This window comes from Lithobates pipiens, unplaced genomic scaffold (assembly GCF_037356315.1).
Source record: "Lithobates pipiens isolate NorthernLeopardFrog02 unplaced genomic scaffold, aLitPip1_a1.2 Scaffold_35, whole genome shotgun sequence".
NCBI classification, from domain to species: domain Eukaryota; kingdom Metazoa; phylum Chordata; class Amphibia; order Anura; family Ranidae; genus Lithobates; species Lithobates pipiens.
In genome coordinates this window covers 16,399,079-16,422,777 of record NW_027507811.1, presented here as the reverse complement: position 1 = coordinate 16,422,777, position 23,699 = coordinate 16,399,079, and the positions used below count along the sequence as shown (strand labels likewise).

At 48.0% G+C, this 23,699-nt stretch overlaps 2 protein-coding genes across 2 annotated transcripts in view; both read right to left on the bottom strand.

The window, feature by feature from the left end:
* The window catches only part of LOC143955519 (uncharacterized), a 346,177-nt gene that overhangs the window by 221,854 nt on the left and 100,624 nt on the right, over positions 1–23,699 (bottom strand). The window lies entirely within an intron of this gene.
* Positions 3,475–23,699, bottom strand: part of LOC143955392 (uncharacterized) — a 49,024-nt gene continuing 28,799 nt past the window's right edge. Inside the window, exons 7-14 of the mRNA XM_077465448.1 lie at positions 22,192–22,420; positions 21,990–22,075; positions 19,646–19,781; positions 17,046–17,245; positions 16,823–16,964; positions 13,154–13,251; positions 12,901–13,036; positions 3,475–4,724 (exon numbers count right to left, since the gene is read on the bottom strand). Of these exons, the coding sequence (XP_077321574.1) occupies positions 3,859–4,724; positions 12,901–13,036; positions 13,154–13,251; positions 16,823–16,964; positions 17,046–17,245; positions 19,646–19,781; positions 21,990–22,075; positions 22,192–22,420 (1,893 nt within the window). The 3' untranslated portion in view covers positions 3,475–3,858. The remainder of the gene's footprint in view (positions 4,725–12,900; positions 13,037–13,153; positions 13,252–16,822; positions 16,965–17,045; positions 17,246–19,645; positions 19,782–21,989; positions 22,076–22,191; positions 22,421–23,699) is intronic.

Below are 23,699 nucleotides of genomic sequence, written 5' to 3'. Positions count from 1 at the left end.
CAGTGCATCCAGATCCGACCAACTTGGACAGTTTTGGGAACTGTACCCGGACCATACAACACGGGGACTTGTAAAACTTCCCAAGCCACTTCATGCCTTCCTTGTTTTACGCATGTCAATACCTTCTTTATATTTTATTCTCTTTGAAGTAGCAGGTCTTTAGATTTTTCTACAGCCTTACCAAACCAAGACTCAACAGAAATACACTTTACAAAACTAATAGGAAATGGGTGATTGGGAGTACCCAATAGATCCTACTACTACAAAGCAGCCCAGATTGACCCACTGGTCCAGCTATATTCTAAATCTGACGCACCTTTATGGGTGTCTACCCTTTCTTCCTTTCCTGAATTTACCTTTTTTTTCTTTAAACCTCTCAATCCGGTCATATCACACACCCTGACTATCTGGGACTCTAATAAATATCCAGCAGGCCCAATCTCACCTAATTTCCCCCTCTTGCACCCTTTCGACTTGTCCCCCATTCCCCCCTGGACTGGATTATCCTTACAACTATCATTTGTGGAGCTTCTACGGCTTTAAAATGGTCTATGCTCGATTAAACATACAAGGGGTTTGCACCTTTAAACAACTCATTCATTCCCTACAAAATCCCCACTGGGAACCTTTTCATTGTTTACAATTGTGGCAGTTTATTGAGCCCCTACTTAAAAATTGGGATTCACTGCTACCCCATGTTATTCTGTCTGCAGACCCCCAAGACCATCACTCACATCAGTAGTAGTATCCTGGTTCAAACAGCATGCAGGGCCCCTCAGACTCCCAGCCAGTCATCTCAGCAGTAGTGTCCCGGTCTGGACAGCAGGTCCCCTCAGACTGCCAGCCAGTCAGCTTAGCAGCAGCGCCCCCATCCAGACAGCAGGTCCCCTCTGACTCCCGACCCATTCCATTGTCAGCAGGGGAAGTTCAGCACTAAAGGCGGACGCAGAGCAGATTTGGAGGCAAACTTTACATCCTCCTCCTTTGAATGCTGAGGCTTCCATGCACCCGATTGGTTGCTAGAAGGTAGGCAGGCCTAGCAACCAATCGTTTTTACAGGCAGGACTAAGTTGGGAGACTGGTAATTCTACAGGGGGAACCCAGTTAATCCTGTGGTAGTTTCCCCACTGACGCGGGGTCAAGGGACAGCTGATTTGGGCCCCACAGCAACGACTAGGCCTGGGGCAGCTACCTCTTGTGCCCCACATTAGAGATGGCCCTAGATGGGGCCCGGGTCCCTCCAGATGCCAGGGCCCCCTACATGTGTATGGGGTGTCCACCCCCTGATGGAAGCCCTTGCTCATAATGTGCAAACCTTGGAAAGACCTTACAAGTTAATGCCTTGTGGATATTTTAGTGGGGGCAAAGACAGTGAAATGCATAGTATCATATCCCACCACTTGCTTTTGACGGTGTTCAAATGTACAAAATAAGGCAGTGGAACTGTTCTAAGGTCCATCAATCTTCAAAAGGACCCATCTCAACAAACCCATTGCAACCATCCCTCGGTATAGCAGAACACCTAATCCCATATATTTACAATCGAGAAATTGAATAGTAAATGGTAAGCATGGTTGTTTACTGACATATCCTCCTAATTATAAAGAAAGTATAATTAAAAAAAATAAGTCTAGTGTCCAAGGGTAGAAAAGATGGTAGAGGAAAAAAAAAAAACGATGGCAGGGGAAAGATGAAAAGAGAGAGAAGAACGGAGTAGTGGTACTTTGGAGAGGGAGAAAGGTAGGGTCACTCCATCATGGCAGACTCTGGGTTATCCTCCATGATCCAATCCTGAAAGCCAATAAAATCTGGAACATAGACCAGAAGGTCCCAGTTTTCTTGGACTGTTCTTCTCTGTCGTTTTCCTGCGATAACAGATGTTCTAGGTCCCTGATGGAGTCAACTTCACCTGACCATTCCACAAGGGAAGGTATAGTTGTAGTTTTCCAGTGACTGAGTTTGACCGTCCTGGCTACTGCCAGGAAGTGTCTGGGAACATCTATCTTGGGATCCAATCCTGAAAGCCAATCAAATTTGGAACATAGATCAGAAGCTCCAAGATTTCTTGCATTGTACTTCTCTGTCGTTTTCATGTGATAACAGATGTTCTAGGTCCCTCACGGAGTCAACTTCACCTGACCATTCCACGGTGGATGGTATAGTTGTAGTTTTCCAGTGACTGAGTTTGACCGTTCTGGCTACTGCCAGGAAGTGTCTGACAACATCTATCTTGGCAGTGCTTACCTGCAACTGCTAATGGCACCACACACATAAGAGACACAGAACCAAAGCCTCTCCTCCTCCACAGTAATAATTGACAGCGAGCTCTCAAGCTTTGATTCTGAGTTTCTCACCCTGGAAGGGGCTACACGTAAGCTTTTTGTTCAATTCAGGAGTGCTGTCAAGACAGAGGACCTCAGGCACTTCCTGACAGCAGCAAAAACGGGAGGGCGCACAAAGTGGAGACTCCATAGGTCCCCTGGCAAGCACAGGGTGCACCCCCCCATACATAAGGGGTTAAAAGCCCATAGGACTGCTTTTTCTCCTAATCTGTATTTCTTATAAATGACTAATAAAACTTCCCCCTCTTACCCCCCACCAACCTTAACTTGGTCCTCATACATCTGCTTCATTTCTTCAATTGCAAGATCACTGTGAGGTCATTTGGGAAGGATCCTCTTCTCTGTCTCCGGGTTTTGCTACAGCTCTATGTGTAGACTGTGTAATGCTTTATTATGTGGTTTTTAACCCCTTCATGCCTAACCCTTTTTTCTGACACTTGTTGCTTACAAGTTAAAATGCGTATTTTTTTCCTAGAAAATTACTTAGAACCCCCAAACATTATATGGCGATCGTTGCAATATGTCACACAGTAGTTGCGCAGCGGTCTTTCAAATGCACTTTTTTGGAAAAGAAAAAAAAGACACTTTTATTAATAAAAAAAAAATATATATATATGTAACGTTAGCCCAATTTTTTTGTATAATGTGAAAGATGATGTTGCTCAGAGTAAAAAGATACCGAACAGGTCGTGCTTTAAAATTCACATGTGTGGTTTGAACACCGCTTACATTTGCGGGCACGGCTGACATATGCGTTCGCTTTCTGCGCCTGAGCACACGGGGATGGGGTGCTTTAAAATTAAATTTTTATTTATTTATTTTACTTTAATTTTTTTTCACTGTCCCTTTAAATTATGGGTCACTTTTATTCCTATTCCTTGTAATAGGAAAAAAAGCTCTTTAATCTGAGATCTGGGGGGGGGGGGGGGGTCAAAAAGACCTCACGTCTCATATTTACACTTAAATGCAAAAAAAAAAAAAAAAAAAAAAAAAAAAAGATTTTGCCTTAACTTCTAAAAAAAACAAGAAACAAATAAAACAGTATTTATGTTTTTTTTTTTTTTTTTAAATATATACACAGATGTTTTGTCTTTCATTTCTATTTTAAACTGAATTGGTTGTTTTACAAGGCGAGGGTTTACATATATTTTAATGGATGATGAATATTTACAGAGGCTTAAAGATGAACAGCATATTTAATTTGAGGCTGAAAACGAACTCCTACAATAATACGACAACATACATAAACGATTATAATAAAGGAGACGAAAGACTTATAAGTACTACAATGTCCTCTTCTGTATCATTCAATTCTTCTACAGATGAAACAACTAAAGAAATCCCACCAAACGCGTGTCGTCAGCGGACGTGACATTTTTGATGAGCAGTCAGATTTTATTTCAAAGCGTTTCCAATGTGGACTCATCCAGAGTGACTCTTCTGGCATTCACCCAGGGCTGATTTTCAAAACTTTTCTCACACCGTGAACATTAAAAAAAAAAAAAAAAAAAAAAGGTCACCTGCCCTCGTGAACTCTCTGGTGTCTAACAAGGATTCCTTTTTGATTAAAACTCTTTCCGCACTCCGTACAGGAAAACGGACGCTCGCCCGTGTGGATTTTCTGATGCCTGTGAAGGAGTCCTACATCGGCGAAACATTTTCCGCACTCCGGGCAGGAAAACGGCCGCTCGCCCGTGTGACTTCTCTGGTGTATCAGAAGGTGTCCTTTCTGAACGTAAGACTTCCCGCACTCTGCACAGGAGTAGGGGTGCTCCCCGCTGTGAATTTTCTGGTGTCGAAGAAGATCGCCTTTGTGAATGAAACCTTTCCCACACTCCGTACACTGAAAAGGACGCTCGCCTGTGTGACTCCTTTGATGGGAAACCAGGTCTGCCTTCCGAATAAAACATTTCCCGCAGTCTGCGCACGAAAAGGGGCGCTCCCCGGTGTGAATTCTCTGGTGCACGATAAGTTTTCCTTTCTCGCTGAAACTTTTCCCGCACTCCAAGCATGTAAACGTACGTACGCCGGCGTGACTCCGCTGATGTCTAAGAAGTTCCCCTTTTCCCATAAAGCATTTCCCGCACTCTGAACACGGTAAAGGGTCTTTGTCCATGTGTGTTTTCTGGTGTTTGAGGAGGTTTACTTTCTGAACATAGGATTTCCCGCACTCTGGACAGGAAAAAGGCCGCTCCCCGGTGTGGATTTTCTGGTGCCTGAGGAGGTCCCCCTTTTGAGTGAAGCTTTTCCCGCACTCTGAGCACTGGAAAGGGCGTTCGCCCGTGTGACTTCTCTCGTGTCTTAGAAGATCTTGTCCTCGAATAAAGCTCTTCTGGCAATATGAACACGGCCAAGGACGCGGATGGGGGCGGCTCCTTTGATCTATGGCAGAAGAGGAGTTAGATACAGAAGTGGTGATTGATTTCACAGCAAATAAATGTTTTATTATCTGTGTGTGTGTGATGCTTTAACCCCTTAGCGCCAGCCATTTAAGGGGTTTAGCATGCCGGGAGGCAGGGCTTATGGTCACGTGACCGCCGTGATTGGCTGTCACATGATCCGTTAGCCGCCGGAAACTGTCCTCGGAGCGCGCGTTCTCGGCACAGCTCTATTGCACGCAAATGTGCGGCCGCTCGGCGCCAAGGCCCGCCCGCTGAGAGGCGGGAGATTTGCGTGCGCTTGGCGCCTAGGGGTTAAAAGAAAGAAAGAAAAAAAAAATATATCAGTGCAATATTCACCCTTCCTTTCCAGATCTTTCCCCTCCAGGACCCTCCTCTCTCCAATCCAGCAATTGTTTTCCTTCAGGTTGAATAATGGCCAGCGTCATTCAACTACTTCCCATTAGTGCAGGGTGTCAATGACCCGCCCCCCTGGGATGTGTCATCCCAGGGGGGGCGGGTCCTTGACACCCTGCACTAAGAAGGGTTTAAAACTTAAGCACCCCACTGTTAAGAGGTCCAGATACATCTGCATCCCATTTAAGGTCAGGAGTACAGATCAACAAATAACCAACGTGTTTCGGGGGGGGTCTGCATGCCCCTTTCATCAGGGCTTAACTGGCAACTGAATGAACAAACCAGTTTGGACCTACGCAATGGTATTTATTCCAGTGCGAGTTGAAAGCACAGAGCTAATCAGCAGCTTGTATGCCAGTTACAGGTTTGTTCACTTGGTTGCGAGTCAAGCACTGATGAAAGGGGCACGCAGACCACCGAAACGCGTCGGATATTTCTTGGGTCTGTACTCCTGACCTTTATCGGAATAAAGTTGGATCTGTACCTCTTAGCAGTGGCGTGGCGCTTAAATTTGAACCCTTCTTACATTACACTATAAGCCAAAGAGACAGTGGAGATCCTCTGGGGTGTAGAAGCCACCTGCCCAGGAACCAGATTATTTACACCAACATTAACCAGATACGGCACTACATCGCTTTGATTGACAATTGTGCGGTGGTGCGACAATGTACCCATACAAAATGTATGTCCTTTTTCCCCTAGAAATAGAGCTTTCTTTTGGTGGTATTTGATCACCTCTGCAGTGTTTACTTTTTGCGCTATAAACAAAAAAAATATATATATTTTTTACTTTTTGTTATAATAGTAGAAATATTATTTCTTTTATTATAGAATGGTGGTCTTTGATCACCTCTGCGGTGTTTATTTTTTGCGCTATAAACAAAAAAAAAATAGCTAACAATTAAAAAAAAAAAAAAAAAAAAAATTTTTTTTTTTACTTTTTGTTATAATAATAGAAATAGAGGATTATTTTGGTGGTATTTGATCACCTCTGCGGTTTTTATTTTTTGTAATATAAACAAAAAAAATTCTGAAAAAAAAAAACTATTCTTTTTTACTTTTTGATATAATAAAAATCCCCCCCCCCCCCCCCAAAAAAAAGTCTTTATCAGTTTAGGCTGATATGTATTCTACATATTTTTGTTAAAAAAATTAAAAATAAAATTCGCAATAAGCGTATATTGATTGTTTTGCGCAAAAGTTATAGCATCTACAAAATAGGGGATAGATTTATGCAATTTTTATAATTTTTTTACTAGTGATCTGCGATTTTTAGCGGGACTGCGACATTGCTGCGGACACATCGGACACTTTTATGGGACCAGTGACATTTATACAGCGATCAGTGCTATAAAAAGGACCGATTACTGTATAAATGTCACTAGCAGGGAAGGGGTTAAAACTAAGTGGCGATCAAGGGGTCAACTGTGTTCCCTGGGAGGTGTTTCTAACTGTGGGGGGGGAGAGTGCAGAGACTGGAGGAGGAGAGAGATCGTTGTTCCTGATCACTTAGGGAACAGCAGATCTCTCTCTCTCCTCCCCTGACAGAACGGGGACCTGTCTGTGTACATTGCCAAATCCCCGTTCTGGCTCTCTGAGGAGCGATCGCGGGTGGCCAGCGGACATTGCAGCTGCCGGGCCACGCGCACCGGCCCCCGGCGGCGGGGACGCCCCCCCTATTGCTCTTAAAGCACCTACGGCAATTCGCGCAGCTGTGCCAACCTTGCTGCATTATAATGTCGGCGGCTGGTCAGCAAGCTGTTAACAGTAAAACAAAATCTACGGGGTCCAGTGCCATGTTTCCACTTTCCTCAACCATCATGCCCCGAACTCACAGGAGACTGCTGCACAATGCAATCTCTTGGCTGTGCTCTCTGTAGTAGATTGGATCCACCCACTTCTGGGAAAATAGGACCACTGACATCCTGCAACTGAACCCAAAACCCATGGGAAAGAGAAAAGATGTATACATGTGTTCTTTTGTAATATATGGGTGTGTTGGAGGGTTGAGTGTGCAAGAAAAGGGGGTTTAACTCTTCATATATGAACAACATTTAACGAACTACCATTCAATATTAGCCTGCAGTAGGAAAAGTAAGCTTGTTTAAATGGTTTGGCAATGGACAGAGACGAGTTATGGACTTTAATGAAGCCTGCAATTCAGAACTAAGGGCAGGTTCAAAGGTTGTCAGTCTGTCAGGACCCGGGTCTGAACCTGCGATCTCTGCTGGGTCTGGCAGTGTCTCTTTTCACTGAGCCACCTGAGATGCTGGTCAGCTCCCTGTCTGATCTCTTAAAACAACCTTGCCTTGTTTCAGGTGAACCTTGAACTCTTTGCTCCTCCCATGAACTTAAATAAGCCACGCCTTTACACTTCCTGTTTGCCAGATTATTGTGCTCTTCTTCGGCCAATATCTTGCACTCTTGTCATTCCTGCTGCAAATTTTCACTACTGAACTTCGTCTTGTTCCTCAACTAGGCTTCTGCTTCATCTCAGCCAGCAACCACTTGTTACCGACCTTTGGCTTGCTTATTGACACTTCTGCTTATCCCTACCGGCTATATCCGCTACTGGACCCCAGCTTGCTCGTCTCCTGGTGGGGCCAATATTTTGCTCTCTCGTCATTCCTGCTGCAGCTTTTCATTACTGACCTTTGTCTTGTTCCTCAACTAGGCTTCTGCTTCATCCCAATCCGCAACCACTTGTTACCGACTTTTGGCTTGTTTATTGACTACACTTCTGCTTATCCCTACCTACTATAATTTGCTACTGGCTTGCTCATCTTCTGGTGGTGCCAATAACTTGCGCTCACATCATTCCTGCTGCAGATTTTCACTGCTGAACTTAGTCTTGTTCCTCAACTAGGCTTCTGCGTCATCTCAACCTGCAACCACTTGTTACCGACCTTTGGCTTGTTTATTGTTTACACTTCTGCTTATCCCTACCAGCTATATCTGCTACTGGACCCTGGCTTGCTCCCCTCCTGGTGGGGCCAATATTTAGCTCTCTCGTCATTCCTGCTGCAGCTTTTTACTACTGACCTTCGTCTTGTTCCTCAACTAGGCTTCTGTTTCATCCCAACCCGCAACCACTTGTTACCGACTTTTGGCTTGTTTATTGACTACACTCCTGCTGATCCCTACCTGCTATATCTGCTACTGGACCCCGGCTTGCTCTCCTCCTGGTGGGGCGATCCTGAAGACAGCAACCTGGTTGTCAGAGGATCAACAGACTTCAGCGTCGGTGCTTCCCTGTGCGCCTGCGGGGTAGACCAGCGCAAAGGCGCACACGGGTGCACGATACGGCGGGTTTGCACATCACCTGATCACTCTGGCAGGCCTTTAAAAGGCAACCATTTGCTCTGTGTCTTTGCTGGTTTGTCTCCTCAGCTCACCTGTGTTCCTCTGCTTCCTGTTCCGACCCGGATTGCCTGAAGACTACACCGATTCTCTCCTGACCTGACCCCTGGCTTGTTTAACGGACTTCCTGCTCTTCGCCTTGCTGGCTCTCGGACTGAAACCTGTGTTTGACTCTCAGCCTGCCTCTGGAATATCCTCTGTCTTCTGCACTTAGCCTTGCTGGCTCCCGGACTGATACCTGTGTTTGACCCTCTGCCTGCCTCTGGATTATCCTCTGCACTCAGCCTTGCTGGCTCCTGGACTGATTACTTGTGTTTGACCCTCGGCCTGTTTCTGCACTTTTCTTACCTGTTTTACAGACTGGCTTGCTACTTACCTTCTGGTCCGGTCTATCCTGCACGAGCCCTCTTCCAGACCTTCATACAAGTCAGGTGTTAGAACCCCTGCCGGGCATTCTCTTCAAGTATATCCCAAGGCCATCTGCACAGGCATCTCTTCCTTCAGAAGACTTCCTGCATACAAGTCACCTGCTGGCAACCCGTGCCCTGTACCCGCTGTTCCACCCTCAGGGGTACTGTTAACCCAGTTGCAAGGGTAGCTGCTCTCAGCATTTTGGCCCCTGGTGAGTACCTGACACTGGTCCTAACACACAGCAAAACCCATCCCTACCATCAGGAACCCTGGTGAACACCTTTTAGTGCTTAGATCCCGAACGTCAGGTGAGCACACGTCATCCAGCAGAGTGACATGCTTGTGTATTTATTCAGCTGGTTGGTGCTACTGCTATTAGTACTGGTCTCCACGCGTGACACAGTTACTGGAAGTGCAATTTCTGGAGCAGCTGCAGGTATCTTGAGCTTTACAAAAAAAACAAACAATGAAGCCAGTTTTACCAACCAACATCATCCCCAGCAATGTAATGTACTATGATGGTGGTGTTCAGTGTAACTTGTTTCCTGTGTAGTTTCCCATAAGGTTCCCCGCGTTCCAATTCACAATAGCAGGAGAATTTGACTGGCTCTCTATGGAGCCGGATCACATATCTCTGCTGCTGCTCCGGTGCGAATTTGCACAGGAGCCCTCTGCATCTTTTGGTCCGTTTCAGGTTCGAACTCAGCCAAAAAATTTGGGCTGAAATCGGACCTGAAACTGTGAATGAGGATGCACTGGACCCCTGCTGTGAGCCGCATGTGAAGATAGTGTGAACCCAGCCTAAAGGGAGAAGGCGGGCAAGGTGGACCGAGCAGACACATCACAGAGAACAGGAGAGCTGGAGCTGCATGCTCTGATCCCTATGCCTGTCCCCAGCCCCACTCAGGTCAGATTGGGAGGGAGGAGGAGGAGGAGGCTCATTAAAACTGTAGGCTTTGCTTGTGTAGTGTAATCCCTGCACGGGTAGGGAGAGGGGGATGTGAGCTCATATCTTATACAACAGGTGATGCCTGATGGGGGCTGAGGCAGTTTTCTACAAAACTACCACATTCCCTTTGTTAATTAGGTGCAGACCCTGCAATAGCTTCTACTTCACTCTGAAACAGAAACTGGCGCAGGTAAAAGCTGAAGTTAGGCCGCGTACACACGCGCGGACTGTTTGCCCAACCTTGTTCGTCAAACAGTTTCGGCAAACAGTCCGCTCAAAATTTGCATGAGCGGACTTGCCCACACACGAGCGGACTGTTTGACGAACAAGGTTGGGCAAACAGTTCGCTCAACTTTTGAAATGAACGGACTCGCCCACGTAAGGAGGAGGCAAATCCGCCCATTTCGAGCGCGTGTACAGGTAGGCGGGGCCCGCGAAGGAGACGTCGTGGGCTCCGCCGCCTGGAATGGGCTTAAAGGGGAACCCCAACGCCGAAAAAAATCGGCGTGGGGGTTCCCCCCAAGTCCACACCAGACCCTTGTCCGAGCACGCTACCCGGCCGGCCAGGAAAGGGGGACGAGCGAGCGCGCCCCCCCTCCTGAGCCGTACCAGGCCGCGTGCCCTCAACATGGGGGGTGCCTTGGGGAAGGGGGGGCCGCGCGGCCCCCCCACCCCAAAGCACCTTGTCCCCATGTTGATGAGGACAAGGGCCTCTTCCCGACAACCCTGGCCGTTGGTTGTCGGGGTCTGCGGGCGGGGGGCTTATCGGAATCCGGGAGCCCCCTTTAAGAAGGGGGCCCCCGGATACCGGCCCCCCACCCTATGTGAATGAGTATGGGGTACAATGTACCCCTACCCATTCACCTGTGAAATAAAGTACAAAAAAAAACACAACACAGGGAAAAAATATTTTATTGCACAGCTCCGGGGGTCTTCCGTCTTCGGGGGTCTTCTCGCCGGACTCCTCCGCTATGTGTGTGTAGCTCTTTTACTAGCGGAGGAGTCCGGCTTTCTTCCTCCCCGCCGCCGGCCTCTTCTCCCGACTTCGGGGGTCTTGTCCCCCTCTTCGGTTCTTCTGCCGGGCCACCGCGCCTGGTCCGGTGGCCCGGTCTTCTGTCGCCGTCTTCCGTTCTTCTGTCGCCGCCTTCGGTTCTTCTGCCGGGCCACCGCGCCTTCTTGTAGCTCTTTTACAGGCGGTGGCCCGGTCTTCTGTCGCCGCTGTCGTCGTCGCCGCCGCCGCCTTCCGTTCTTGTTCTTCTTCTTGTTCTTCTTCTTCTTCTCCTGGAGATGTTGACTCGACGAGCTCTCCGGCCGGAATGCCAGGGACACGCTCCGCTGCCACTTATATAGTGACAATGGGGCGGTGTCACATGGTATATGTCACATGGGTTGGTCACATGGGTTGATGTCACATGGGGACTATGACATCGTAAGGGGGCGGGGTCACCATGTGACCAACCCATGTGACATATACCATGTGACACCGCCCCATTGTCACTATATAAGTGACCGCACAGCGCGGCTCTGGCATTCCGGCCGGAGAGCTCGTCGAGTCAACATCTCCAGGAGAAGAAGAAGAAGAACAAGAAGAAGAACAAGAACGGAAGGCGGCGGCGGCGGCGACAGCGGCGACAGAAGACCGGGCCACCGCCTGTAAAAGAGCTACAAGAAGGCGCGGTGGCCCGGCAGAAGAACCGAAGGCGGCGACAGAAGAACGGAAGACGGCGACAGAAGACCGGGCCACCGGACCAGGCGCGGTGGCCCGGCAGAAGAACCGAAGAGGGGGACAAGACCCCCGAAGTCGGGAGAAGAGGCCGGCGGCGGGGAGGAAGAAAGCCGGACTCCTCCGCTAGCAAAAGAGCTACACACACATAGCGGAGGAGTCCGGCGAGAAGACCCCCGAAGACGGAAGACCCCCGGAGCTGTGCAATAAAATACTTTTTCCATGTGTTGTGTTTTTTTTTGTACTTTATTTCACAGGTGAATGGGTAGGGGTACATTGTACCCCATACTCATTCACATAGGGTGGGGGGCCGGTAAGCCCCCCGCCCGCAGACCCCGACAACCAACGGCCAGGGTTGTCGGGAAGAGGCCCTTGTCCTCATCAACATGGGGACAAGGTGCTTTGGGGTGGGGGGGCCGCGCGGCCCCCCCTTCCCCAAGGCACCCCCCCATGTTGAGGGCACGCGGCCTGGTACGGCTCAGGAGGGGGGGCGCGCTCGCTCGCCCCCCTTTCCTGGCCGGCCGGGTAGCGTGCTCGGACAAGGGTCTGGTGTGGACTTGGGGGGAACCCCCACGCCGATTTTTTTCGGCGTTGGGGTTCCCCTTTAAGCCCATTCCAGGCGGCGGAGCCCGCGACGTCTCCTTCGCGGGCCCCGCCTACCTGTACACGCGCTCGAAATGGGCGGACTTTCCGAGCGGGAACAGTCCGCTCATTTCGAAAGTACAGCGGACAGGCCCACACACGGGCGGACTGTTCGCTCAAACACAGTTTCAGCGGACAGTTTTTCGGAATTTCCGAAAGACTTTGTCCGTCCAACTGTCCGCTGAAAGCCTACACACGAGCGGACTGTCCGCCCAAACACTGTTCAGCGGACAAGGTTGGGCGAACAGTCCGCCCGTGTGTACGCGGCCTTAGAAGTTTATTGGCTACAATGCACAGCTGCACCAGATTCTGCACTCTTCAGTTTTAGTAGATCAACTCCAATGTGTTTATCAGATAATGGGAAATCTAGGGGGATCCCCAGCTCTGCAGATTCCCCCCTCAGTAGTAACCCCCAGCTCTGCTGATCCCCAGCTCATTAGTACCCCTGTTCAGCAGATCCCCAGCTCATTAATAAGGGATCTAGATGGATCCTCCATACTGCTCTCTCCTTTACAATAAAGTCTCCTCTTACCCGGTGATGTGAGGGGCGCCTGATTGTCCATCATGACGTCCTTGTAGAGATCATCTTACCCGATTATGTGAAGGTCTACAGAGCCTCAATCACCAATACAACCAGTGTACCCAAAACATTTTCTGTGTCAAGTATTCATTACCCACCTCTGTTGACATCTAGAGAAGGTTCCTCCCCTTTAATTATCACTATCATTCCGACCTCCTCCGTAGATTGCTGATAATCAGAGGTTTCCTCTTCTTCCGCCTTAACTTCAACTTTTATATACATCTGTTCTTCATGCTAAAACAACAATATGATAGAACATAACATCAAAAAAATAAGCACCTGTAGGCTGAGACTATATAAAAGAGTATAATCTCATAGTTTGGAGTAATTTTTTGTATTCTACTCATCTACCTGATGATGGTGAGGGATGGTGTGATCTTCCTGTGTGGAATCCCTGGAATACAGAGGAAGGGGACATCTCTCTGGTGGGCTCCCATTACTGGATCCATCTGTAGGAAACACACACACTGACTGAATACATTGTTTCTACGTGTTTATCAGATGATGGGGGATCTTATACCACGTACACACGACCGGACTTTGACGGACTTGGTCCGGCGGAGAATCAGACGGACTTTGCAGCTGAGGTCCACTGGACTTTCAAGCCTGACAGACTTGGCCACACACGATCACTCCAAAAAGTCAGACGGATTCGAACGTGATGACGTAGAATAAGGAAGTTCATAGCCAGTAGCCAATAGCTGCCCTAGCCTCAGTTTTAGTCCGTCGGACTAGCACACAGACGAATGGATTGTCCGCTAAAAGCCGAGTTCGGCGGACAAATTTGAAGCCAGTCTTATTTCTAGGTCCGCCAGACTTTTGGGAAGAAAAAGTCCGCTGGAGCCCACACACGATCAAATTGTCCAACGGACTCTGGTCTGCCGGACCAAGTACGCCGGAAAGTCCGATCGTATGTACACGGCATAAGTGGACCCTCTGTGTCAAACTAACTAAAACAGGAGAAAGTGAATATTTAGAACCATGATTAAGTTCTGATGGCCGTTGGATTTTATGGCCGTTTTTCTCCTAAATTAATAAAGTGTACATGTTTTAGCTGATTTCAGTGGCACCAACCTCTCTCTTTTCAAAGTGAATCCCTACTTTCCCTGTCGTTTGAGGTTCTCCCACTGAAGAGAAAGTCCCAAATGTTGCTCTGGTCCCTGGTTGTGCTCCCTTGTTTCCCCTCTCTGGTCCCTGGTTGTGCTCCCTTGTTTCTCCTGTTTGATCCCTGGTTGTGCTCCCTTGTTTCCCCTCTCTGGCCCCTGGTTGTGCTCCCTTGTTTCCCCTCTCTGGTCCCTGGTTGTGCTCCCTTGTTTCCCCTCTCTGGTCCCTGGTTGTGCTCCCTTGTTTCCCCTCTCTGGTCCCTGGTTGTGCTCCCTTGTTTCCCCTCTCTGGTCCCTGGTTGTGCTCCCTTGTTTTCCCTCTCTGGTCCCTGGTTGTGCTCCCTTGTTTCCCCTCTCTGGTCCCTGGTTGTGCTCCCTTGTTTCTCCTGTCTGGTCCCTGGTTGTGCTCCTTTGTTTCTCCTGTCTGGTGCCTGGTTGTGCTCCCTTGTTTCCCCTCTCTGGTGCCTGGTTGTGCTCCCTTGTTTCCCCTCTCTGGTCCCTGGTTGTGCTCCCTTGTTTCCCCTCTCTGGTCCCTGGTTGTGCTCCCTTGTTTTCCCTCTCTGGTCCCTGGTTGTGCTCCTTTGTTTCTCCTGTCTGGTGCCTGGTTGTGCTCGCTCGTTTCCCCTCTCTGGTCCCTGGTTGTGCTCGCTCATTTCCCCTCTCTGGTCCCTGGTTGTGCTCGCTCATTTCCCCTCTCTGGTCCCTGGTTGTGCTCCCTCGTTTCCCCTCTCTGGTCCCTGGTTATGCTCCCTCGTTTCCCCTCTCTGGTCCCTGGTTGTGCTCCCTTGTTTCCCCTCTCTGGTCCCTGGTTGTGCTCCTTTGTTTCTCCTGTCTGGTGCCTGGTTGTGCTTGCTCGTTTCCCCTCTCTGGTCCCTGGTTGTGCTCGCTCGTTTCCCCTCTCTGGTCCCTGGTTGTGCTCCCTCGTTTCCCCTCTCTGGTCCCTGGTTGTGCTCCCTCGTTTTCCCTCTCTGGTCCCTGGTTGTGCTCCCTCGTTTCCCCTCTCTGGTCCCTGGTTGTGCTCCCTCGTTTCCCCTCTCTGGTCCCTGGTTGTGCTCCCACGTTTCCCCTCTCTGGTCCCTGGTTGTGCTCCCTCGTTTCCCCTCTCTGGTCCCTGGTTGTGCTCCCACGTTTCCCCTCTCTGGTCCCTGGTTGTGCTCCCTCGTTTTCCCTCTCTGGTCCCTGGTTGTGCTCCCTCGTTTCCCCTCTCTGGTCCCTGGTTGTGCTCCCTCGTTTTCCCTCTCTGGTCCCTGGTTGTGCTCCCTCGTTTTCCCTCTCTGGTCCCTGGTTGTGCTCCCTTGTTTCCCCTCTCTGGCCCCTGGTTGTGCTCCCTTGTTTCCCTTCTCTGGTCCCTGGTTGGATTTGTTTTACTTTTTCCTATAAAACATCTTCAGTAAAAAAAGAACGAAAAAAAAAAATTGTAAAAAATAAAATGTCTTCATAAATTTCGGCCAAAATTTATTCTGCTACATATTTTTGATAAAAAATACATTTAAAAAATCCAATAAGTGTATATCAGGAGTCTCCAAACTTTCTAAACAAAGGGCTAGTTTATTTATATTTATTCTTTTATATTTTAGGGGGGCCGGGCTAGGTCCAGTGGGAGTGGAAATGTTCCTGGCATCAATGGGAGTAAACATGACCACATTTGGTATTAGGGGGAGGAATAGTGCCCCATTGTTGGTATCATTGGAATGAATAGTGCCCCATTGATGGTATCATTGGAATGAATAGTGCCCCATTGATGGTATCATTGGAATGAATAGTGCCCCATTGATGGTATCATTGGAATGAATAGTGCCCCATTGATGGTATCATTGGAATGAATAGTGCCCCATTGATGGTATCATTGGAATGAATAGTGCCCCATTGATGGTATCATTGGAATGAATAGTGCCCCATTGATGGTATCATTGGAATGAATAGTGCCCCATTGATGGTATCATTGGAATGAATAGTGCCCCATTGATGGTATCATTGGAATGAATATTGCCCCATTGATGGTATCATTGGAATGAATAGTGCCCCATTGATGGTATCATTGGAATGAATAGTGCCCCATTGATGGTATCATTGGAATGAATAGTGCCCCATTGATGGTATCATTGGAATGAATAGTGCCCCATTGATGGTATCATTGGAATGAATAGTGCCCCATTGATGGTATCATTGGAATGAATAGTGCCCCATTGATGGTATCATTGGAATGAATAGTGCCCCATTGTTGGTACGATTGGAAAGAATAGTGCCCGTTGTTGGTATCATTGGAATGAATAGTGCCCCGTTGTTGGTGTCATTGGAATGAATAGTGCCCTGTTATAGTGGTTAGTGGGAGAAATGGTGCCCCATTGGTGGTGCCGGATAAAGGCAAGTAAAAGGTCGCATTGAGCCCCAGGGCCACAGTTTGGAGACCACTGGTGTATATTAATTGATTTGCGTGGAAGTTATAGTGTCTACACACTATGGGATATATACTGGAATTTTTATTCGTTTTATACTACTAATGATGACAATCAGCAACTTATAATGGGGCTACGATAGTGTAGCAGCCAATCTGACACGGGGGGGGGGGGGGAGACTGACTGACACGGACATCTCCAGTGATCAGTGATAATACTATACACTGTGACTGTACTAATGACACTGGCTGGGAAGGGGTTACCAACTAGGACGATGAAGAGATGGTGTCATAACTGATCTCATGGGCAGTTGCAGATCAAACAGATGGCAACTTCCTTGTCTGAAAAGGATAGGAGGGTTTAGTTCTGCTTTAAAATATATTGCCCTTTTTACCCGGTTATATGAGGGGCCGGATGATTCTCCATCATGAGGTCCTTACCTGATGATGTAAAGGTCTACAGATCCTCATTCATAAATCTATATACCAGAACACCTTCTGTATATAACGTTCAATGCTCACCTGAGACGATATCTAGAGATGGTTCCTCTGGTTTAATTTTTGCCATCCTGTCGACTTCCTCCGCAGAATGCTGATAATCCATCACACACACCTCCTCCTCTTCCTCTTTAACCTCAACCTTCATATACAACCGTTCTTCATGCTAAACCAACAGAAGGATAAAAACGTAACATCAAAAACGTCGGCACCTATAAGCTGGCTGAGACTACTTCTACCCACCTACCTGATGATGGTGGGGGATGGTGTGATCTTCTTGTGTAGAATCCCGGGAATACAGAGGACGGGGACATCTCTCTGGTGGGTTCCCATTACTGGGTACATCTACCTGATGATGGTGGGGGATGGTGTGATCTTCCTGTGTGGAATCCCGGGAATACAGAGGACGGGGACATCTCTCTGGTGGGTTCCCATTACTGGGTCCATCTGTAGGAAACACACACACTGACTGAATACATTGTTTCTATGTGTTTATCAGATGATGGGGGTTATGGAGCCGCTGGATTGCTTTTGAAGGAAGCAGAAGAAGGTTCCACCCCCCAGAGCCCCCGCAGCCACCTTTACTGGGCTCCCCCCAAGAAATTGGAGCCTGGGAAGGATGCAACCAGAGGAATTAAGTTCCTGGGACACAATGAGAGGAACTGGTGCTGTTCCTCTCACCATGTGACGTCACTTCCAGTTTCGGTTCACTGTTTACCTGGCTGTTACCGGCAAGTGAGTCAGCCGTCACACTGATCTGTGTCTGATTGGCTGCTTTGGAGGCCAGACGAGAGATCTGGGGTTTAATAGACCCCACATCTCTCCATAAAGAGGACCTGTCATGACCCATACTATCACAAGGGATGTTGTTCATCCCTTGTGATAGCAATAAAGTTGCTAAAAAATATTTTACTATAATAATATTTATATATATATATATATGAATGAATCAATGAAATACTTGTATAGCGCACAATGCGAACTGAATCGCCTCTATATATATATATATATATATACACACATACACACACACATACACACACACACACAGTATATAGTAAAATTACCCACTTCCGCCCCGGAAAAGATTTACCCCCTTCCTGACCAGAGCACTTTTTGCAATTCGGCACTGCGTTATTCCGCTGACGTGCGACGTGGCACCCAAACAAAATTGACGTCCTTTTCCCCCCACAAATAGAGATTTCTTTTGGTGGTATTCGATCGCCTCTGCGTTTTTTATTTTTTGCGCGATAACCAAAAAAAAGAGCGTAAATTTTGAAAAAAAAACAAAAAAAAACGCAATATTCTTTTCTTTTTGCTATAATAAATATCCCCCAAAAATATATAAAAAAAATTCATTATTTCCTCATTTTAGGCCGATACGTATTCTTCTACATTTATTTTTTATTTTTTTTTTACCAAAAATATCGCAATAAGCATAGATTGATAGTTAGTTGATTAGTTATAGCGTCTACAAAATAGCGGATAGATTTATAGCATTTTTTTTTTTTTTTTTTTACTAGTAATGGCGGTGATCTGCGATTTTTATCTGGACTGCGATATTGCGGCAGACATATCGGACACTTTTGACACATTTTTGGGACCATTGACAATTATACAGCGATCAGCGCGATTAAAAATTCACAGATTACAGTATGAATGTTACTGGCAAGGAAGGGGTTAACACTAGGGGGCGATCAAGGGGTTAAATGTGTTCCCTAAGAGGTGTTTCTAACTGTGGGGGGGGGGGGGTGTAGAGACTGGAGGAGGAGAGAGATCACTGTTCCTGATTAACAGAAAGGGGGTTAACACTAGGGGGCGATCAGGGGGTTAAATGTGTTCCCTGGGAGGTGTTTCCAACTGTGGGGGGAATGCAGTGACTGGAGGAGGAGAGAGATCGCTGTTCCTGATCAACAGGAAGGGAGTTAACACTAGGGGGCGATCAAGGGGTTAACTGTGTTCCCTAGTGTGTGTTCTAACTGTAGGGGGGGAGGGGACTGTCTAGGAGGAGAGAGAGATTGGTTCTCACACTTATGCCCTGTACGCACAGTCGGACGTCCCGACAACAAAATTCCTCAGATTTTTTCTGAAACTAGTCTTGCATACACACGGGCGCACAAAGTTGTCGTAAAATCCGATAGTTCGGAACGAGGCGACGTACAAAACGTACGACGGGACTACGTGGAGGCCAGTAGCCAATAGCTTTCGTCTCCAATTTTTTTCTGAGCATGCGTGGCACTTTGCGCGTCGGGAATTCTCTACACGCGATCGGAAACAGTCCGATCAGATTTTGTTGTCGGAAAATTTTAGATCCAGATCTCAAACTTTTTCTGACACAAAAAAAGTCCGATAGAGCCCACACAGGATCGGATTTTCCGACAACATAATCCGATCGGACTTTTTCCGTCGGAATTTCCGGCCCGCGTGTACGGGGCATAAGTATGAACGCAAGATCTGTCTTAGTATGAACGATATTGCAGCGGACGAATTGGACTCTACTCCCCTGATCCTGGTTCTCGCTCTGTCACTAGCGACCGCGGGTGCCCGGCGGCCATAGCGTCGGATGCTGGGGGTGTGCGCCCCTAGTGGCCAAAAAAGGTAAGGCAACGTCGATTTGCCCAGCCGAGCCAACCTTACGCACTAAAACTGCGGCAGCTGGTCTGGAAGTGGTTAAATATTTTACTTCTGGCTGCTCCGCATCGGTTGATATATACGGCACCATTCATCATCCAACATAGCCTCTTCCCTTCCTATCTATGCACACTGACGGGGTGAAGGTACCATAAATAATACTCGTATTGTCACGGTACTTCTTTATCATTTTTGTATTTAACGTTTATTACTCACCTATGATGATATCTAGGGATCCCTCCAGTTTAACCGGTGTCTTCATCCCAACCTCCTCTGTGGAATGCTGAAGATGCGTCTCGTAGACCTCTTTTGTTTCTTCCTCTTTAACCTCCATATACATCCGTTCTTCATCCTAAACAAGCAGAATGGTGGAAACAACGACAACTTCAAATTTGAGCACCAACTGATAGAAACTACTATAAGCACCAACTGATAGAAACTACTAAAACTACTATAATCTCATATGGTATGGCCAAATCAACTGTACGTGCAACTACCACCCTAACTTTAACGACTTCCATACCGGTGTTCTGCCAAAAACTGTCCCCCCCATCGGATAGTGTCCGCCCCGTACTGCGCAGGCGCAGCGCTTCCGCAGTAAGGAGGGCAAGGAGACTCCGAAAGTCTCAGAAGATGAACGGCGCCTGCGCACTTGCTAGTGCCTTCTGCCCTGAGTCGGGGTTCAAGCCCCACCGTGCAAGTGGACATACGGTAGCATTTAGTAACAGGGCCCCTCGCGGACTCGCTTTGCTCGCCGCGCTTCGGGCACGGCCTCGCTTCGCTCGCCACGCTTTGGGCACGGCCTCGCTTCGCTCGCCACGCTTTGGGCACGGCCTCGCTTCGCTCGCCAATTTTTTATTCTAAAGCCGCGTACACACGGGCGGACTGTATGGCCAACTTAGTCCGTCAGACAATCCGACGGACAGTCCGTCCTACTTTCGAATGAACGGACTTGACCACACACGGATGCAAAACAGTCCGCCGAAAGTTTGCGCGATGACGTGTACAGCACGTACGACGGGACTAGAAATAGGAAGTCCAATACACAGCAATGCAACCTTTCGCCGTGTAAATCCTTTCTGAGCATGCGCCATTCCTAGTCCGTCCAACTAGCCTACTCACGAGCGGACTGTCCACTGAAACCAAAGTCTGACGGACAATATTACGGAAATTCCGAAATACTTAGTCCGCCAGACTGCACGCTGAAAAAGTCCGCTGAAGCCCACACACGAGCGGACTGTCCGCTGAAATGTGTTTCGGCGGACTAAGTTGGCCAGACAGTCCGCCCGTGTGTACGCGGCTTAACTCTGTGTCCGCTTGGATGGTGGGGCTTGAACCTGGACTCAGTGCGCAATCGCCGTTCTTCTTCGGAGACCTTTGGCGTCTCCTTGTCCTCCGTATTCCTCAAGCGCAGTACAGGGCGGGCACTATCCGACGGGGGACAGTATTCGACACAACACCGGGCCTATTTTGGCACTCCCCTCCTACATGTAAAAAAATCATAATTTTTGTGCTAGAAAATTTACTAAGACCCCTTTCACACCACACCGCCTATAGCGTGGGCGGTAAAACGCTGCTATTTTTAGCGGCGTTTTACTGCCGGGTTTGCGGTGCATTTCGGCCGCTAGCAAGGCGCTTTTACCCTCCCGCTAGCAGCCGAGAAAGGGTTAAAACCGCCGGCAATACGCCGCAATAGCAGCGTTTTGCCGGCGGTATTACAGCGCTGCCCCATTGATTTCATTGTTGTGTTTACCGCTCCTCCACCGCTCCAAAGAAGCTGCTGGCAAGACTTTTCCCTGACGTCCTGCCAACGCACCGCTGTAGTGTGAAAGCCCTCGGGGCTTTCACACTACAGACAATGGTGCAGCTTTTTTACGGCGGATTGCAGGCGCTATTTCTAACGCTGTAGCGCCTGCAAAACTCCCTGGTGTGAAAGGGAACTCTTAAAGTGGTTGTAAACCCTTACAAACCACTTTGACCTACAGGCAAGCCTAGATTAAGGCTTACCTGTAGGTCCAAGAAATATCTCCTAAACCTACACGGTTTAGGAGATATTTACTAAAAGACAGTCACGGCTGTCTACGGCACATGTACGATTGGCGAGCCCGGAGAATGAATCGATCCTCGCCGGAAGTTGATTGTAGAGATTTCTGGTGACCAGATGCTCTCCAGTCCATCTCTATGACCCTCGGAGGCCGGGGGGGGGGGGGGGGGGGGGCGCGACACAATGACGTCACGTCCGGGGTCGGTGGATGTAAACCAAGCTGGGGACTTGGCTAGAAAGGCTGAGACAGTTAATTTTTTTATGAAGCACCGAAGGGGGGGGCGGGAGGAGGGGGCTGTACCCTTCCACCGTCTGTAAGAACGATCGAGTGGCTGAACTGCCGCTATGATTGTTCTTACGGTGCACAGAATCACCGGATGAAAAAGATGATCGTCACCCATCATTCAGATATCCCCACTCAAAGTCCAGGACCTCATATGACATCCTCGGGCTGGAAGAGGTTAAGCAACCGGCTAGCACTAATAATGTACACACATACGATATGGAGTCACCTACCTGATGATGGTGGGGGATGGTGTGACCTTCCCGGGAATACAGAGGACGGGGACATCTCTCTGGTGGGTTCCCATTACTGGATCCATCTGTAGGAAACACACACACTGACTGAATACATTGTTTCTATGTGTTTATCAGATGATGGGGGATCTAGGTGGAGCCTCCGTACTGCTCTCTCCTTTACAATAAAGTCTCCTCTTACCCGGTGATGTGAGGGGCGGCTGATTGTCCATCATGACGTCCTTGTAGAGATCCTTGTGTCCTTCTAAATACTCCCACTCCTCCATGGAGAAATAGACAGTGACATCCTGACATATGTAGATCCAAAAACAAACGTTATATATAAAAGAAATAAAAAAACAAACAGAACTAAATATACAAACAATACATATTTTAGTATTACTATTATCACGATGCTCCTCATAAAAACCCTAACACCCCAACCTCCACCTAAACCCACCCTCAGGCTAAGAAACGACTACACATGCACGCAGCCTTATTTAATAAATCGAACCTTCTAAAAATCTAGGGGAACGTGAAAGGACAGAAAGAAAATCCACACACCCAGAGACCAACCTCACCAAAAACGTTGTGCACCACCACCTTGACAGAAAGGACTTTTTTTTTATTTCCCAAGTGGAAACCTGACACCATGTGAAGAAACGGACTACTAAAACGTACTAGAAAAAGTGTCTCAAAAAATCAAAATCTCAATAAGTCTCAAAAGCCCCGTATGACCACACCACGTAACTCAAGCTGGAAAGGACCCACCCGCATATATACTTCTATACTGAGGGACCTCGAATCTTCCCAACCTCACCCAAAATGTCGTGCACCATCACCTCAACAGAAATCTCGATGAGTCTCAAAAGCCCCGTATGACCACTCCGCGTAACTCAAGCTGGAAAGGACCCACCCGCATATATACTTCTATACTGAGGGACCTCGAATCTTCCCAACCTCACCCAAAATGTCGTGCACCATCACCTCAACAGAAAGGACTTTTTTTTTTCCCAGAGTGGAAACCTGAAACCATGTGAAGAAACGGACTACTAAACTAATTAGAAAAAGGGTCTCAAAAATCAAAATCTCGATGAGTCTCAAAAGCCCCGTATGACCACTCCGCGTAACTCAAGCTGGAAAGGAAGCACCCGCATATAGACTTCTATACTGAAGGACCCCCGAATCTCCCCAACCGCCCCAAAATGTTGTGCACCACCACCTCAACAGAAAGGACTTTTTTTTTTCCCGAGTGGAAACCTGAAACCATGTGAAGAAACGGACTACTAAACTAACTAGAAAAAGTGTCTCAAAAAATCTAAATCTGGATGAGTCTCAAAAGCCCTGTATGACCACTCCATGTAACTCAAGCTGGAAAGGAAAGGGATACCCAGAGTCCCACCCACCCGCTTATAGACTTCTATATTGAAGGACCCCCGAATCTTCCCAACCGCACCCAAAATGTTGTGCACCACCACCTCGACAAAAAGGACTCCCCCCCCCCCCCCTCCGAGTGGAAACCTGATACTGTGCATTTCATGTGAAGAAACAGACTACTAAACTAGAAAAAGTGTCTCAAAAAATCAAAATCTCTGTGAGTCTCAAAAGCCCTGTATGACCACTCCGTGTAACTCAAGCTGGAAAGGAAGCACCCGCATATAGACTTCTATATTGAAGGACCCCCGAATCTCCCCAACCGCCCCAAAATGT